The sequence below is a fragment of the Chrysemys picta genome, chromosome 7 (genome assembly GCF_011386835.1).
Source record: "Chrysemys picta bellii isolate R12L10 chromosome 7, ASM1138683v2, whole genome shotgun sequence".
Classification (NCBI taxonomy): Eukaryota; Metazoa; Chordata; order Testudines; family Emydidae; genus Chrysemys; species Chrysemys picta.
Genome location: NC_088797.1, coordinates 49584441 through 49600828, shown reverse-complemented (window position 1 = coordinate 49600828; position 16388 = coordinate 49584441). Strand labels below are relative to the sequence as shown.

Here is a 16388-nt window from a genome sequence, read left to right as displayed (position 1 = left end):
CTGTTATCCACTAATAATGCAACCTCCTTTGGCTGGTGGCAGCTGGAGGTTTGTCATCGCAACGCTGGGCACTGGTCCATGGAGCCCTTTGGCCAGTGGGTGGCACAGACGCTACCCACCCTGCAGCTTTTAAGACAAGTCCAGTCATCTCTTTGTTGGGTTCTGAGGGCCGAGCTCCAACCCCTCAAGTCCCACAACTTCTTAGGACAGATGGAGACAGAGGCAGGGCACGAGAGTGGCTAAGACAGCAATGGGCAAACTATGGCCTGCCAGCCATTTTAATCCGGCCCTCGAGTTCCCGCTAGGGAGCGGGGTCTGGGGTTTGCCCTGCTCCAGCCGGGGGGAGCAGGGTTGGGGGCTGCTCCATGTGGCTCCTGGAAGCAGGGCATGGCCCCCACTCTAGCTCCTATGCGTAGGGGCAGCCAGGGGCCTCTGCTCTGCACAGTGCCCACACCCCAAATGCCACCCCTGCAGCTCCCGCTCCCTGGGTACCGCAGCCAATAGGAGCTGCAGGGGCGGTGCCTGCAGACGGGACAGCGTGCAGAGCTGCCTGGCCGTGCCTCCGCATAGGAGGCGGAGAAGGGACATGCCACTGCTTCCGGGACCCGCTTGAGGTAAGCACTGCCCGGATCCTGCACCCCTGAGCCTTTCCCTGGTCCCCAACCCCTTGCCCAGTCCTGATCCTCCTCCCACCTTCTGAACCCCTCGATCTCAGCCCAGAGCATCCTCCTGCACCCCAAACCCATCATCCCCACCTCAGAGCCCTCCCGCCCAACCGAAGCCCTCACCCCCCCCCGCACCCCACTCCCCTGCCACAGCCCGGCACCCCGTCCCTCACCCTGAATTCCTCATTTCTGGCTCCACCCCAGAGCTCGCACCCCCAACCAGAGCCCTCACCCCCTCCCACACCCCAACCCCAATTTTGTGAGCATTCAGGCCCGCCATACAATTTCTATTCCCAGATTTGGCCCTCAGGCCAAAAAGTTTGCCCACCCCTGGGCTAAAAGGTGGCCAGGATCCCAGTGCTGGAACAGCCCTGGGCCCTTCAGTACAGCAGCACCCTTCAGGCTGGGTCTCCATCTCCACACCAGCTTGCCAAGTTCAGACACTATGTCCTTCTCCCCACAAGCCTGCCCTCGGGTAGCACAGAGCCAGGTGGGTTGGGCCTCCTCAGGCAGAGAAGGAGCCTGGCAGATGCCCCATCACAGGGCAATGGTGCCATGTGGCAATTTGAGCCTGTCCCTCAATGACCATTCACCGTTCTGGGTGCCAGACATAGCTCAAGCTGGTGCCCTGCCACAGGGTCCTCCGGGGCAGATCTCCCTAACTCAGCCTCCATCTGCCACCTCCTCACTCCCCCCATCTGCCAGGATGACCTGGGAGTGTTAGATTGATGCATAAAACCAGAGAGCTCCTCCTGCCCTTACCACCACCTCAGTGCCCAGCACTCTGTGGACGGACACCACAGGAACTGGAAGCCCAAAGACAGATGGAAAAGGTGAAGAATTCAGAGAGCGGATAACAATGCAGCTGCACCCAGTCTCAACCCACAGCCCCTGCCCGCTGTTCCAGTCCTGGGTCCCTCCCAGTTCAGCCAATGCCCCTCAATCCTGACCCGCACCCTCCCAAAAGCCAAGTCTTCCAGTGGTGCCAAACTAAGTGAGGGTTTTACACTAAATGCCCATTAAGAGGTTGGCAGGAGACCCACCAAACTCACGCCATGTGTGATGTCGCCACAGCTGAAGGGCAATACCCCACCTCTCTTTACCCCACAGACCTCAGCGAGCCATGCACCAGCCAGGCCAGGAAGACAAGAAACCCCCCCTCCCGACTGCCCCCCCCGCCCATGGCATTTGGCCAAGGTACTTCAGCCCCCGTGACAGCAGCGAAAAGGTTAGTTTCACATACACACACACACCTCAAAAAAAAAAAAAAAAAAAAAAAAAACGGTTCCCGGAAAACACGCCTACCCAACCAAGCGCATTCGATACACCCCTGGGAAGGCTCAATGGAGGCGGATGGAGGACCAGACCCCCGCCCCGGTACCCTGGGACGAGCCCAATCAGCCTGCTTGCTAAGTGCCCAGAGCCTGGGCTGACGGGGTACGGCTCGCTGGCTAGCCAGCCCCCCTCCACCAAACTTCGCTCACCTCGGAGACACACAGGGCAGCCCCCCATCCGCGGCCTGTTCAGCCCGTGTGGCTCCCCAAAGCACATAGGGGACCAGCCAGTGGAGAAGCAGGACCCAGGAGTAATAGGCTCGGGTCCGAAGAAATCGGATCAGAAGGCAATGAGGTCTTTTGGGCAGGGGTCTTGTTCACCCCACAGTGTGTCTGCGCAGCGCCAAGCAGACCGGGGCTCTGGGCAATCGAAATAACAGTCATCTGGTTCAAAGGAAGGGGGGCAAACTCCAGCTCGAGGATCTGGATCTCCCCATCCACGTACGGGGAAATCCGGATTCTTCTCCCCTCCCCCGGCACGCTCCAAGTCGGGGCTCCCCTACCGGGCACTGGGAGGATCCGGATCCCCCCCACTCCGAATCGGGGCTCCCCTTTCGGGCACTGAGGGGGATCCGGATCCCCCCCCCACTCCGAATCGGGGCTCCACCTCACCTTGTCCTTGTGGGGTTTGCGGATGAAGGAGGTGCGCGCCGTGAAGTACTGCTCCAGCTCCGAGTCCGAGTCCTCCTGGCTGCAGTAGCCGCTGCTGGTGGTGCTGCTCCAGGTCATTTCGAAGGACGGGGTCCCCGGCTCGCACTCGCTCATCCCCTCCCCGGCCGCTGCTCGCCCTCCGACCCTGGAAACCAGCCTCGCCCTTCTCCGGCCCGGGCTGGGAGCTCTCAGATCACCGAGCCCGCTCGGAACAAGCCCGGATCTACCGGCAGCCCCCGAGGCTGGGTCCGAACTGGGCTCGGACGATGAAGCAGGTCGGGGCGCAGCGTGCGCCCTCACCCCGAAGCACTGTCTGCCCGTCTGCACGCCCGTGGTCCCGGCTCCTCCTCGCCGTCGCCTGGCTGCAGCCGAGCCGTTGAGATTGAAACGTACACACTGCACCAGGGGCCGGCCCGCATTGGGGGAGGCTGCGCAGCCAGCTGGGGCGGGGCGAACGCGCTCCGGACCCTCCCCTTTCCGGCCGTGATTTCATCCCCAAAGCAGCTCGCCCTGCCTGCGGCGGCCGCGCTTCGTCGGCGCTTCACAAACATTAGCCAGCCTGGGGCCAGCATCTCCCATTATGAAGGGACGCCACTACTACCTCCGCCTCGCTCAGCGTGTCTACATGAGCCTGGCAGGACGCCCATCATGGCGGTATCTGGGCGCTTCACAGGCCTTATGTAAAAAGCAACAGTGGGTCCTGTGGCACCTTTGAGACTAACAGAAGTATTGGGAGCATAAGCTTTCGTGGGTAAGAACCTCACTTCTTCAGATGCAAGATTGCATCTGAAGAAGTGAGGTTCTTACCCACGAAAGCTTATGCTCCCAATACTTCTGTTAGTCTCAAAGGTGCCACAGGACCCTCTGTTGCTTTTTACAGATTCAGACTAACACGGCTACCCCTCTGATACTTGAGGCCTTATGTATTTATCCTCCCAGTATGGTGACCAGACAGCAAGTGTGAAAAATTGGGACGGGGGTAGAGCCTATATAAGAGAAAGACACAACAATTGGGACTGTCCCAATAAAAGCTGGACATCTGGTCACCCTACCTCCCAGCCCCCCCGCCAGGCAGGGAAGGGCCAGGACCCCCATATCACACATGGGGAACTAAAGCACAGAGACTGGGGCCAGCTTCTCCAAGGTCTTTACAGCCTAACGACCTTGCAGGAGCTGGGCCTAAAGTGACTCACCCAAGGTCACACAGGACACATGGTGGAGCTGGAAATTGTCACACATTAGTGCCCTAAGCCAGCCTGGGAATAGCCCCAATTCTCAGGCCTGTGCTCTAACCACCCGGCAATACTCTCAGGTACATAGGTAGGTGTGCGCGGAGTTAATCAGCCCTTTCACCCAGGAGTCAGAGGTGGGTGCAGCTTAGGCCAGAAGGACCAAAGGAGAGAGACAGAAACACTAACTCAGCAGGACATGAGGATCATTTCCATTAAGATGAAACTGCCTTTCTTCTGCATGAGGGAGGTGGTGACAGCCCCAGCAGCGACAGTTCAGTGTGAGGCAGTGCAGAGTGGGGATGAAACCTGGCTGCCTTTTGTCCCCTCCCAGATCTGCCTCGGTGATTGTCCCCCAGCGGCACCTTGGAGACACAGGCAGGGTGCTGGGGCTGCTAACCCTGCTTTCAGGTTCTCATTTGCACGGAGAATTCCAGGCAGTCTCACTTTCTTGCATTTGTGATCAAGGAGGTGCAGTCCAATTTGGAAAGAGCGAGAGCCAGTCCTCCCACCTGGTGGGAACTCCCCCCCCCCCAAATGTAGACTGACCCCCCCAATCTTAGCCCCAAAATGCAAACCTCCCTCCCAAACTCAAGCTAGGCCCCCCAAGCATTTAGCCAAATCAAAGCACAATCTAGCCCCCCCCCCCCAAAAGCTTTCCCCAAACACAAACTGAACTTCCTTTGCCTAAAGCACAGGGCCCCCGATCCCCCGCACAGACGGCAAGGTTTGGTTCGCTCCACTCCCCTCTGTGTTCCCTGAAGAGATGCGGCCATCAATTGCACCAGGAAGAAGCAGTAATACCATGACAAACCCTGGCCTTTTATGAATTCCAGTCCGGATTCGCAGGCTGGGGCATTCAGACAGCTCTGAAAAGCACCCAGCTGTCTGGGAGTGGGTCAGATCCAGCGTCTGAGGCAAAGTGCTACTACAACAGCCGAACAGGGCCACAAGGAGCCTGCTCTACCCACCATCAGTGAACCTCTCAGCTAGGGTGACCAGACAGCAAGTGTGAAAAATCGGGACAGGCGGTGGGGGATAATAGGCGCCAATATAAGACAAAGCCCCAAATATCAGGACTGTCCCTATAAAATCGGGACATCTGGTCACCCTACCCTCAGCTGAGGCAACAAGAGACATGTGATGACCCACTACCCAGCCAGGAGCCACTCTGCCTTTAGGGTTCTCCTGAGCAGGCTACACAGGGATGGAGACCTTCACCAGCTCCAATCCAGCCAACTGGCTGTGATGATTCATTGTTGCTATGGCCCCTGGAGGGCCCAGTCAGCATCACTGTATTAGGCCACATTGTGCTGGGGTGTACAGACAGAGGAAAACATGGGCCCTGCCCCACAGGGTTCCCATTGTCACCACCTAATGGCTGCATGGCAGCCCCGGGCATGTGCCCCAGAGCCAGAGGTACTTATATAGTGCTCATCAGGATTGTTGGAGCACCCCACAAGGGATTTTACACTCACACCCCAAGGAGGTAGGGAAAGATTCCCATTTTACAGATGGGAAAACTGAGGCACGGGAAGTCTGTGGTTGAGCCAGGAACTGAGCCCAGGCCTCCCAAGTCCCAGTCCAGTGCCCTAAGCACTAGATCACCCTCCCTGCTGCTCTACAGATGGATTAACAGCCCCTCAGACACTATTCACCAGCACAACACTCACTGCTGTTTAAAAGGTTGTCCCCTCAGGGTGGGGCTCAGACAGGATTTCCTTTGCATTGGATTTCATCCTGAGAACTTTTCCACATGCTCAGAGAGGGACAATGGTGGGTCTGGGGGGGGGGGGGGGGGGGGGGGGGGGAGAATTGGGGTCTGTAATGGGGGTGGGTGGGGAGTGATGAGCAAAGGGACAATAGTGGGTCTGTGGAGGAGGGGAATTGGGGTTGATAATGAGGGTGGGGTGATAGGGAAGATTCTGACTGACTCAGCACCTGGGGCGGGGTGTGTGGGCAGTAGGGGATCCAGACCCACTGGGCGTCCAGACAGAGGGGCCAGGTGCTTGTCTACAGTGTTGGTAGGTGTCAGAACAGCCACCCCAGCACATGGCATGGAGTTAATTGGCAATGCGCCCACCCAGTTGTGCAAATGAGCCTCACCACCCTTCCCGCACCGTCCCTGCCCCTGGGAAGGCCTTAGCCGGGAGGCCCCAGCTGCTGGGAGCGGAGCCACAATCTCAGGATGAAATTGGAGCTGGCTCCTCCACCGGGCCACAACAAGATTTATGAAGCTCTCTCTGGATGCCAGCTGAGCCCACGTGCACACTGCTGTGCACGGGAGGGGAAGGAACGTCCCAGCAGCTGAGCAGCACCCATGCCCTGGGCTGGGGACAGATAGAAAGGGGAGGAGCTTGATGAACTCCAGCCCCAGCCTCTCCCAGTAGGGGGCACTGTGGGGAGGGGGGCAGGGGGCACTGACTGTGGGGGAGCTCCCAGCTGCTTCTGCCCTGTTGCCCCCAACATGGGTGCATTTTGCAGCCTGCAGACCTAGGTCAGAATCCCAACTGCTCTCCTACCACGTTGGTGTCTTTCTCCACAGTCTGTTCATTAGCCTCGTCCGGGTCACTGTCCTGGTACCGGGGGCCGCTGCAGTCTAGCCGGATCAGGGCACGGCACCGATAGTGGCAGGTGAACTTGCAGTCTGGGGGAGGAGAGAGGAAAGAGGAGACAGCGTTAGGTGGACGGGAGCCAGCCTGGGGGAGAATCCAACAGCCTGCTGGAAGGAGCAGCAGCCCCCGGGGTCCAGCGCCTGCCAGAACCCCAGGGCTAGGACGGGGCAGTCTGACGCCAGTGAACATCCCGATCAGCTGCGTGATGGGTCAGTATTTCTTATCCGAGCTCCCTGTCTCCCCGCTTACATCCCCGGGTCCCAGTGAGAGTCCTGCTGCATGGGAACTCGGAGCGGGGCTGTATGACAAACCTAACCTTGGATCACCCTCACCCCCTGTCATACCAGGAGGGAGTTGTTGGCTCCCCATCTCAGCCAGTGCTGGTGGCCAGTGTGAGGTCCTCAGAAGCAGAGAGGCCCCACTCTGGGCTGAATCCCGACTATCCGGGCCTGCGCTTTGGGATTTCAGGAGAGAATGGAATAAAGGAGTCGGGGTCCCATGAGATCCCCACCAGAAATTGATCAGCAAGCGCATGGGCCTCCTTCAGCCACTTGGAGGGACCCCACCTTTCCAGTCATCCCAGCTCTGCTGCCTGCCCCCAAGATCCACCAGGGAAGGGAGGGAAGGATGGTGGGACCGGGCTCTGGGGACACTCACTCACACGGGTTGTCTGGCCCGTACCACGCCACGCACACCTCTGCGGAGCTGGGGTCTGCCAGGGAAGTGGCATAGGAGGATGAGGAGACATGAGCCAGGGGCTCAGCCTGTGAAGCAGCTGTGCAGGTGGAGGGGAAAGGACCAGGCGTTACAGGCGGACGCCAATCCCAGGTGGAGCCAGGCACAGCCTCAGCAGCCAGGGAGAGGGACAGAGGGGTATGGCACCTTTGATGGGTTCCTGTTCTGCCCTCTTCACTGTGGTGGGGTGGAGCACCTTCAGTGGCACACCCAACATCTGCCAGTGGCCAGGGAAACAGACCCCAGGGGATGCTCCGGCCCCAGCTTAAGAGAAGGCTGGGCTGAACAGGAGCTAATGGGGCTGCTGCCCCTCTGATTTCTCTGTCCCTGTGATTAACACACCGTGCAGCTCTGTGGCACCCAGACGCTACCCTGCCAGCCCCAGGACCTCTGATGGACCCAGCAAAGCCCCCTGTACCCAACCACGAGGCCTCCACTCAGACATCCTCCATGGGGTGAAGGAGAGAGCAATCCCCCCCAACACGCACACACTTCAAAGGGACTGAGACAAAGAGCCTCTGTCCCAGCAGCATCACCTTTCCCCAGAGCCACGCTGCCACCCGCCAGCACAAAGAGACGATTAACGGGCACCCAGCTGCCTCTAGAACCATTCGCCTGGATGGGCTGCAGCCAGACGTGGCTCCTTCAGTGCAGATGGGCTTATGCAGGAGGAATGCTCCAATGGCAGTCACATGGTGCCACGACGCAGCCTAAGAGATTCCCCCCTCACTTGCCCTGTGTGCCCCCCCCCCGATCTCTGTAGGGATGCCCTCTTCCCCACACCCTATCTCACAGGGGTCTCCTCTCCCCCATAGGAAAGACCTTTCCCTGTTAGAACAAATTCTCCATTTCTTTCCCCTTGTTCTGTGTTACTGGCCTCAGTCCCATCACCTTTGAGGTCTGCTTGTGACATTACAATCCTCTCTGTTGCAACCTGTGATGTCACAAAACAGAAGATTCAGCTTGGTAGCAGGAATCGGTCAAATGCTCTGGAAAGAAAAATAGTTTGGGGTTTCCCTCCCCTCCCCCAGATCTCCTGAGCAACAAAGACTGAGGCAAAGATTAGGGAATCTTGGTATAAACATAATTAAAAAAAAAAAAAAAAAAAAGGAGAAACAACATGGTCCTCATTTCATTCCAGGCCATTTTGTGGTCCAAACACATCACTTTTCTGGCCTTTCCACATCAGAAGATGAATTTCAAAATGTTCCTTATCTTAAACCAAAAGAATAACTGGTTGAATGAGAATATGGTTTCATAGGCCAAATATATGGCTTATATATAATCATGATAGGTGTTGACAGTGGGTTCAGGCAACTCAAGGGCCTCTAGGGTGAGCAGATTTTATAGGGACAGTCCTGATATTTAGGGCTGTGTCTTATATAGGTGCCTATTACCTCCCACCCCCATCCTGATTTTTCACACTTCCTGTCTGGTCACCCAAAGGGCCTTCCCGCGCAATTGGGACATCAGAACAATCCCAGTGTCTATATCCAACACAAGAGTTTCCTTCCACCGAGAGAGAAGCCAAACTTCCATTTTGCTGAGACACTTGAATGCCTAGTCAGCTTCTAACTAGCCCACTGAGTCCCAGGTTGCCTTGTTCCCTGCCTGCAGCCAGCCGGCTCTTTAGGAAGCAAACCCATGGTGATTTCCAACCCAGACTTTCCAACCACTGGCCCTGCGAGCCGCAGGAGAAAGAGCTTTGGGGAGCAGAATTTAGCTGCAGAAGCAGAACCATCACACTTAATTCTCCATGGAAAGTTCCTCCCAAGTTTTCCATGGATTCTCAGCTGTTCTTTTAGAAGGGAACTATGACTTTTAATAGGGCTCTGGCGCCCTCTAGTGGTTATCGCTGCAGCACAGCAGGACAACGATTCTTTGACACCAGTGTCACTCCACTGGAGTTACTCGAGTCACACCAGTAAGGAAGCAGAGGCTCAGATCCATAGATTTTACAGTGCCGCAGTCCACTTATCTTAGACACCCGCTGCTAATAAAGGCCATGTTCGGAGGCAGGGGTGGCTGGGATGGTCGTCGCTTATAACTAGGCCTGCCAGAATTAAATTGTTACTTTTTTATCATTTTGATGGAGAATCTGGAGATTTATTTTTAACTATTTTTTAGATTTTTATCCATTTCAATTTTCACAGTTGCTGGAAATGAGGGGAGAGGGGGGAGACAATTGTGTACTGAGAACAGACGCTGAGATTCCAAAAGGTAACGCTTTATAACCGCTAAACACAACACTGACAACATCACCTGTCAAAATGCACAAAGTAACTGCCCTTCAATCAAACTAACGAGTTCTCAAGCAGCGTTTTCCTTACATCGCGAATTGGTACATTTGGATTATTACTGACTGAAATATTTGTGTTTGTAATGAAACTGACATTTATCAACACTGACAATAAAAATCAGATCCTGCCAAGCCTGCTCACAACCGGGCACCATGTCTAACTGGCTCTGCAGCTGCCCCTCATTGAACTGTGGTCTCATTAGATCTCACATATAAGCCTGGTGAGTGCTTGCATGGAACTGACCCAGGGGATGCAGAAAGTGGGATTGATAACTCAGTAGGGGGCGCTTTCCCCTGGCAGTCACTGCCCCAGGGCGCTAGGGGGTGCTGTGCTGCAGGAAGTACTGTGGGTGCTCAGTAGGGGACCCTCTCCCTCTGAATCATTGCCAATCCCAATGTCCCAGCGTGATAGTAGGGCACAGTGTGCTTCGGGAAGTGGTGTTGGTGGGTCAGTAGGGGGCGTCCGCCTCTCTGATTTAGTATTGATCTCGGTGCAGTACTGACCCCTTGTGGCCAGTCACAGTCCCTTGGCATTTATAGAAGTGCTAAGTATTATTATTATTATTCTTTTCACACGAATCGTTGCATGTTAATACCAAGTTTGGGCCAAAGTGCAACATTGGTCATTAAATTCTGCTGACCTGGCCTCCCCCTGCAGTTTCAGTTGGACAGTTTTGCTTCCTGTCCCAGGGTTGCTGTGTGTGTTAAACAGCTGCTGTGTTCCACCCCAGAGGCAGCTGCATACAGCGGGGAGGGAGTCAAAGAGTTTATCTGTAACTGATGCAACACTTTGGCATGACAGATGCTCTCAGTGATAGATTAATTACAATCAGAAGAGCTTTGCCACACTGGCCTTCGTGCTGTTCAGTTAGAGCCTTGTCTGCCTGTCCCTCTGGGGAAGCAGCTCTCCTGACACTAGAGCAGCTGCGGATGGGATAGGGAGAAGCAGACTGCCTCAGGGGAGATGCTGAAAGTGTTCCCATGTCCCATCCTCTGGGGGGGTGGGGGTCAGAGGCGCAGAGCACAGGGCTCAGCGTGGGGTGACAGCTGCGAGCAAAGCGGATTGTGGGAGCGGCGTCGCTGACCCAAAGCGACCCAGAAAAGCAAGAAGGGAAAGGAAGACTCAGCTCAGCTGTCTCTGGCCCAGCATCAGGGCCAGGCAGATCTCCCCATCCCCTCAGGCAGGGTCACACAAGCAAAGGTTTCAACTTCCTCCTTCTTCCCAGGAAAATTCCACCCCCTGCACTTTTTCCAGGGTTAAAAACAAACCAAAGGCTCTGGCTTCTCCTTTGGTCCAGAAAGGATCATGGCAAATCTCAGGGCTGATCTACACAGGGAAAAATCGACCACAATAGCCACTGAAGAATAGCCTCTTCTACTGGGGAGTTGGGCACCACAGGGAGCCAGCTGGCCTGGGATCCTGCAAGCCCGGGATGCCCAGCCCTGGGGCAACCCACATGGCAGGGCTGCTGTAGAGCCACAGAGCCTGGAGGCCTGTCTCAGGACTTCCATGCTTTCTGTGGCAGAGCCAGGTGTCAAGTCCTGGCTAGAGCTGAGGCTCCCAGTGCTTTCAAGCTCCCAGCTCTAGGGTAGGGAGCCTGGAAACTTGTCACGGCAGGGCTGCCCCAGAGCCCTGGCCCTCAGAAACCTTGGGGGCTCCAGCTCTAGGGCTGCCAGGGACCCCAGCAGCCCACTGACCACCTGCCTGGGATTTGCTGGCAGCAAATGGAGACCCAGATGCCCCTGGGGAAGTGGAGGCAGAGGTGGAAAAGAAATGACACTAAATTGCAAGCAAAGCAGGTTGGCAGCTGGGGCGTGTCAATCTGTCGGGGTGGGTGGGGCCTCCCTGTCCTTCGGCCTGGGACACTTCTGCCTCCAATTATTTCCATCTCTAAAATATTCTGTTCTGCCACATACATTTCTCCCTGCTCAACAGGGGCAGGATGGGCGTTCCTGAGCACGGGCCCAAATCAGTTGACTGGTACTGTCTCTAAGGGCGCCAGTTACCACCACTCCATTGCCCCACATTACGGCCCTCACAGGGATCCGTGCACTGACCACTGGGCTGTCAGGTCCGTGCCCCATGCCCTGACCCCTCAGGAGCCCCGCCTGCCTCCATGCCTATCATCTTCAGCAATAACGTCACAGAGCCTGCCAGCATGGCTCCCCATTTGTCACTCTCAGTGCCCGTTGCCAGGCCCAGCCTCAGTGCCCAGCCACTCCAGAGACACTCCTTGCCTCTGCCAACTCTCCCAACCCATATAAACACCCTGGTGCCATTCTGCACCCCTCCAGCCAGCCTGAGCCAGGCCTGCTGCCTCCCCTGCTCCCCAGGAATGGGCCCCACCAACCCCTGCCTCTTCTAGCAGGAGGAGGAATTTGGGAGCTAGCAAATGGTTCCATTCCCTCCCTGTCCCAGGCTGGGTGAGTCAGCCCTGCCTCAGTGTTACCGTCCCCCCCAGAGAGATCTCCCTACTCCACAGCCGCACATCACTGAAATGCAGCTGCCTCTGAGACAGAACGCAGCAGCTATTCGACACCACACAGCGATGCCACCCAAGCCATTGGATGGAAACGGAGGAGACTGAAGAGGGATTCGGGGGAGGCAGATCGTAACATTGCCCAAGGAGGGACCTGGCCAAGCCCTTAAGGTTAATACCCCCAGTCTTGCAGACAGTGCCCCACCATCTTTAATGCCCGCAAACAGGCAGGGCATCAGGTTCTGGCAGCAGAGCTCTACCCCCTGGCCTAGAGGGAAGGGCGCCCCCTTCCTGCAGCACCTTGGGTTCCCCAAGAGTACCTCTCATCCAGCCCAGCTCTGCCTGGCTTTCAGGATCAGAAGAGATCCCAGCTTGACATACTATGGCTGGAAGAGAGCCTTGGTCTATCTGTGCCACTGGGGCCTTGCACCCACGCCTGCCTAGTGCCAGCACAGCATGGCAAACAGATCGAGGTAGAGAGTCTGTTAACCCCAGGGCTTCCTCCCGCATGCACGCTTCCTGTGATTGGCAGGCGAACGAGCCCTCTGATTCTTACTGACAGCTGCACCTGGCTGGCAAGGGATGCAGCGTAGGGGTTCCTGACCTGCTGTGCATCTGCTGGGAGCTCCAGACCCCACAGTGCCAGGGACTGGGGTTTAAACACCTTCGAAAGGAGCTTTCACTCTCTCCTCATCCACACCGGTGCTGCATCCTGGGGCCGTCTAGCTACAGGGGCTGGCTGTGGTTCTCTCCCCACTGTGCTGAGTGCTGGTCAGAAGAAGGCAACTGGAGATCAGCATAGGGAACCATCTCCTCTTCCCCACAGTGCCCCCCCACACACACACACACATTCACAGGGCTCCCCAGGGGAAGACTGGGAACTCCTGGGGGTTGGGTAAAGCACCACTGTGAGATGGTGTCCCAAGGCAGCTTTCACACCATGTAGGCAGACCCCAGTGCCATGTGTGTGGGGGCATTCCACATACCCACGGCATCACCATTCTCACAGGCCCTGGGCTGGCTCTGAGTCCTGGGGGCTCTGAAGTCTTCACATGGCTAATTTCCTCTGTGCACCATTGTGAAATCACCAGCAGGGGGAGCCTGTTGGGTTGATAGGGTGACTTGGCCAGGTCGCCAGGCCTGGGTGCGATAACACTACAGAATGACCCATAGCAGAAAGCATTGCTCGGCAGAACCGAGAGTTCGCTGTGCGTGACAATCCCAAATTTCATCAGCCTGGAAATGATCCTACTATGGGGCCAGGACCTGCAGCAGGACCTGGCCCCAGCTCCAGGCATGAGCTAACACTGGTCCCACTGTGGAATCTGCACATTGTGCTTAGCCCAGAGCAGGCCAGGAGCTGGTGAGCTGGATTGGGGGAGGCAGCAAAGTGCTGGCCTCTGGGGGGACTGGACTAAGTCAATAATCACCCTGTTCTGTTCATTCCCTCTGAAGCACTTGGAACTGGCCACTGCCAGAGGCAGGATACTGAGCTAGATGAACCATTGGGCTGACCCAGTATGGCCGTTCTTATAGGTTTGAAGAGCTGAGCCCTGAGTTCATCCCAGGCTGAGAGAGGTCTGGAGAGGGGCGAGTATCCCAGAACTGGGCTGCTCACACCAACTCACAGGCCCTCCACACGGCCCGCCCCATGCAGCATGCGGCCTGGCAGCAACATGGATACGAGATGATGCATGGCCTGGCACTGATTCTTTGTGTAGCAGAGCCATGCGCTGGGCACTATGCTGTCCCTGGCTGGAGAATGGGAGACGAAGGGTCCCACCATCCTGGCAACCAGAGAGGAGAGCCAGGGAGAGAACAGAGGAGGAAAGGGAGTCTCCTGCCCTCTCTCAGACCACAAGGGGACCCCTGGGTGGGTTGGGGCAGGAGGCCTGTGCCCTGAGCCACTGCCTGGACTCTGGGAAGGAGGAAGCTGTAGACCCCTAGTTCCTGCCCCTCACTTCCTCTCCTGGCTCCTGCTCTGCAGGCTTTGGCAGGGGAACTGGAGGGCAGCCTGAGTAGCTGAGGGACCATGGCTGCCCGCAATCTCCACCAGAAGGGGCAGGGCTCTCCGCCCCCAGATGCCTCTGGCCTGTCTGCAGGGAAAGGTGCCAGGCTGAGAGTTTATAGCCTGGGCAGGGCAAATGCCCCTGCCGAAAGCCCACTCCCCATCAATGGGCCTCAGAGCAGTACGGGGCCGGGGTTCCCTCTGCTGGGTTACCAAGAAAGGGCCAACAACCCAGCGTCGGCCAGTCCCACTGCCTGCGCCCCCCTGCAGGAGAGCCCCGCTGCCACGAGCACCCCGGCCCCGGTACTCACGGGCGCACTGCAGGCTCTTCCGGGGGCCTCCCCAGACGAAATCTCCACACAAGTCGCACCAAGTCTGCTGGCCGCGGGTGCAGGGCCGGAAGGCGTGGCCCTCGCCCAGCTGGCCCGTCAGCCGGGGGTCGCTCTGCCCGCCCAGCAGACGGATCTGCCGCACGCGGCTCAGGAGCTCGGGCACCTTGCCGGGCGTGATGCGTAGGGCGTTGGTGCGCTCCAGGCGCACGGGGCGCTCCGGCGTACCCCGGGGCTCGCGGGTCAGGTCGATCCGCTTCTCTAGCTCTAGGTTCTTCAGCTCGATCATCTCCTGGGCTGTGGCCATGGCCCCGGCGGGGGAGCCCAGGGCAGAGTCCCTCCGGCGATGGCACTGGGGTGGGGGAAGCCTCAGCACGAAGCCCGGCCTCCAGCCCTCCCTTCCTCGCTCTGTCTGCCTCGCTCCCCTTTTCAGACCGCCCGGCTCTTTCCTCCCCGCCCCCTGGGTTTGAACGAGGCGCAAACTCCGCGCAGACACTGGCGGGGATCAAAGCGAGGGTCCCGCTGGCTCCTGGCTCTCCTCGACCGGTGCGCATTGCCCCAGCATCGCTCAGCGGGGCCGCTTTGTGCTGGGGGGTCCCGGATTCTCCTCCTCGTTCATCTCGCTCCGTCATACAGGCGGAAACACCCGCGCCCCCACCCCACAGCGGCTGGGTCTGCGAGCGCAGCGGCCCCGGCTGTGCGCCCTGGGCTCCTGGAATTGCTGCCAGCGCCTCGGAGCGCCCGAGGAAGGAAGGACCGGGCGGGAGCGCGGGGCAGATTCACGCTGAAACCTTGTGGGCCGTGGGGAAAACTCTCCAGGCAAAGTGTGTGTGGGGGAGAGACTTGCTGAGCGGAGAGCGCAGAAAATAATGCCGCGGGCAGCAGGAAAAGCGGTGCCCGGCTGCCCTGGTATCCCAGCGCGCCCCCGAGGCTGCAGTGGCAGGATCGGGCCCCCCGGCCCGGCTGGAGGTTCATTTCCTGCAGTTCCTAGAGCGATGCCCGCAGGCCTGCGCCCGGCGTCCGCACTGGGGAAGGGGCGAGAGCGGGCGGGGGCCCCTGAGAGAGAAACCCCGGGCTGCTTGGGGCCTTTCGGAAAGCTGGCTGAGGGGAGTGGGCTGCGCGCTGACTCTTAACCCTTTGTGGGGCAGGATCCCTGCCGCCGGCCTGGGTCAGCCCCACAGAGGTAGTGTCCATGGGTACAGCAGAGGGGTCGGGGGCAGGTCTGGTGATTCCTGGTTGGGGGTGAGGGAGACTGTGGGTCTGTGGTTAGAGCAGGGCAGTAGGCGTCAGGGCTGGTGGGGTCTGTTACCATCTCTGGGCAGGAAAGGCTAGTGGTTAGCGCGGGGGTGGGGACTGGAAATCAGAACTCCTGTGCTGTTCCCAGGTGTGTGTGATCTAGAGGTTAGACAAGGGGACTGGAAGTGTGGAGTCCTGGGTTCTGCTCCCAGCTCTGAGGGAGTGGGGTCTAGTGGGTCGAGCAGGGAGCTGGAGACTCCTGGGTTCTGCTCCCGGCTCTGACACTAACCTAATGGGCAATCTGGTGCAAGTCATTTAACCGCTCTGTGACTCATTTTCCTCCCCTGTACTAGCCTTTACCTCCTATGGATGGGGTCTAATAACTAATGAATACAACCCTACAAAATGCCATGCTGAGCAGGGATAAAGGGGGGAGGTATTTCAGCGCCATTTGGGGCTAGGGGCTCTATTCCATGGTCCGTGAAACTGACCAGACTTCTCTGAAAAGCATCAAGCATGGACAAAGCCAAGTGACATGGCAGCACCGGAGCCTCGCTGAAGATTCGGCTCAAAGGCAAACTGGGTCCCAGAGGTGGCTCCAGGGGAAGTTGTAATGTATAAAGGACAAAGTAACAAGGTTGGGTTGATTGTCTATGGGGGCAGTCGGTTCTGAAGTGAATAGTGTCTACCCCTCAGTGCGGCCTAATGATGAGCACCCTGGACTGGGACACAGTATTCCCAACTCTGCCACTCCATGCCTTAGTTTCCCCATCTGTAAAATGGGGATAAGGATATTGCCCTCCCTCA

General features: G+C 57.7%; 1 protein-coding gene across 3 annotated transcripts in view; it reads right to left on the bottom strand.

Annotated features, from left to right (window-relative positions):
• Positions 1–14795, bottom strand: part of RASSF1 (Ras association domain family member 1) — a 30052-nt gene extending 15257 nt beyond the window's left edge. Inside the window, exons 1-2 of one of the 3 annotated variants that reach the window (XM_008164187.4) lie at positions 14328–14795; positions 6402–6526 (exon numbers count right to left, since the gene is read on the bottom strand). In XM_008164187.4, the coding sequence (XP_008162409.2) occupies positions 6402–6526; positions 14328–14652 (450 nt within the window). In that variant the 5' untranslated portion in view covers positions 14653–14795. Of the gene's footprint in view, positions 1–2149; positions 2172–2611; positions 3074–6401; positions 6527–14327 lie in introns of those variants that run through there. The other 2 variants (XM_008164188.3, XM_042861794.2) reach the window with 2 other exon arrangements.
• Positions 14796–16388: the final 1593 nt, after the last annotated feature.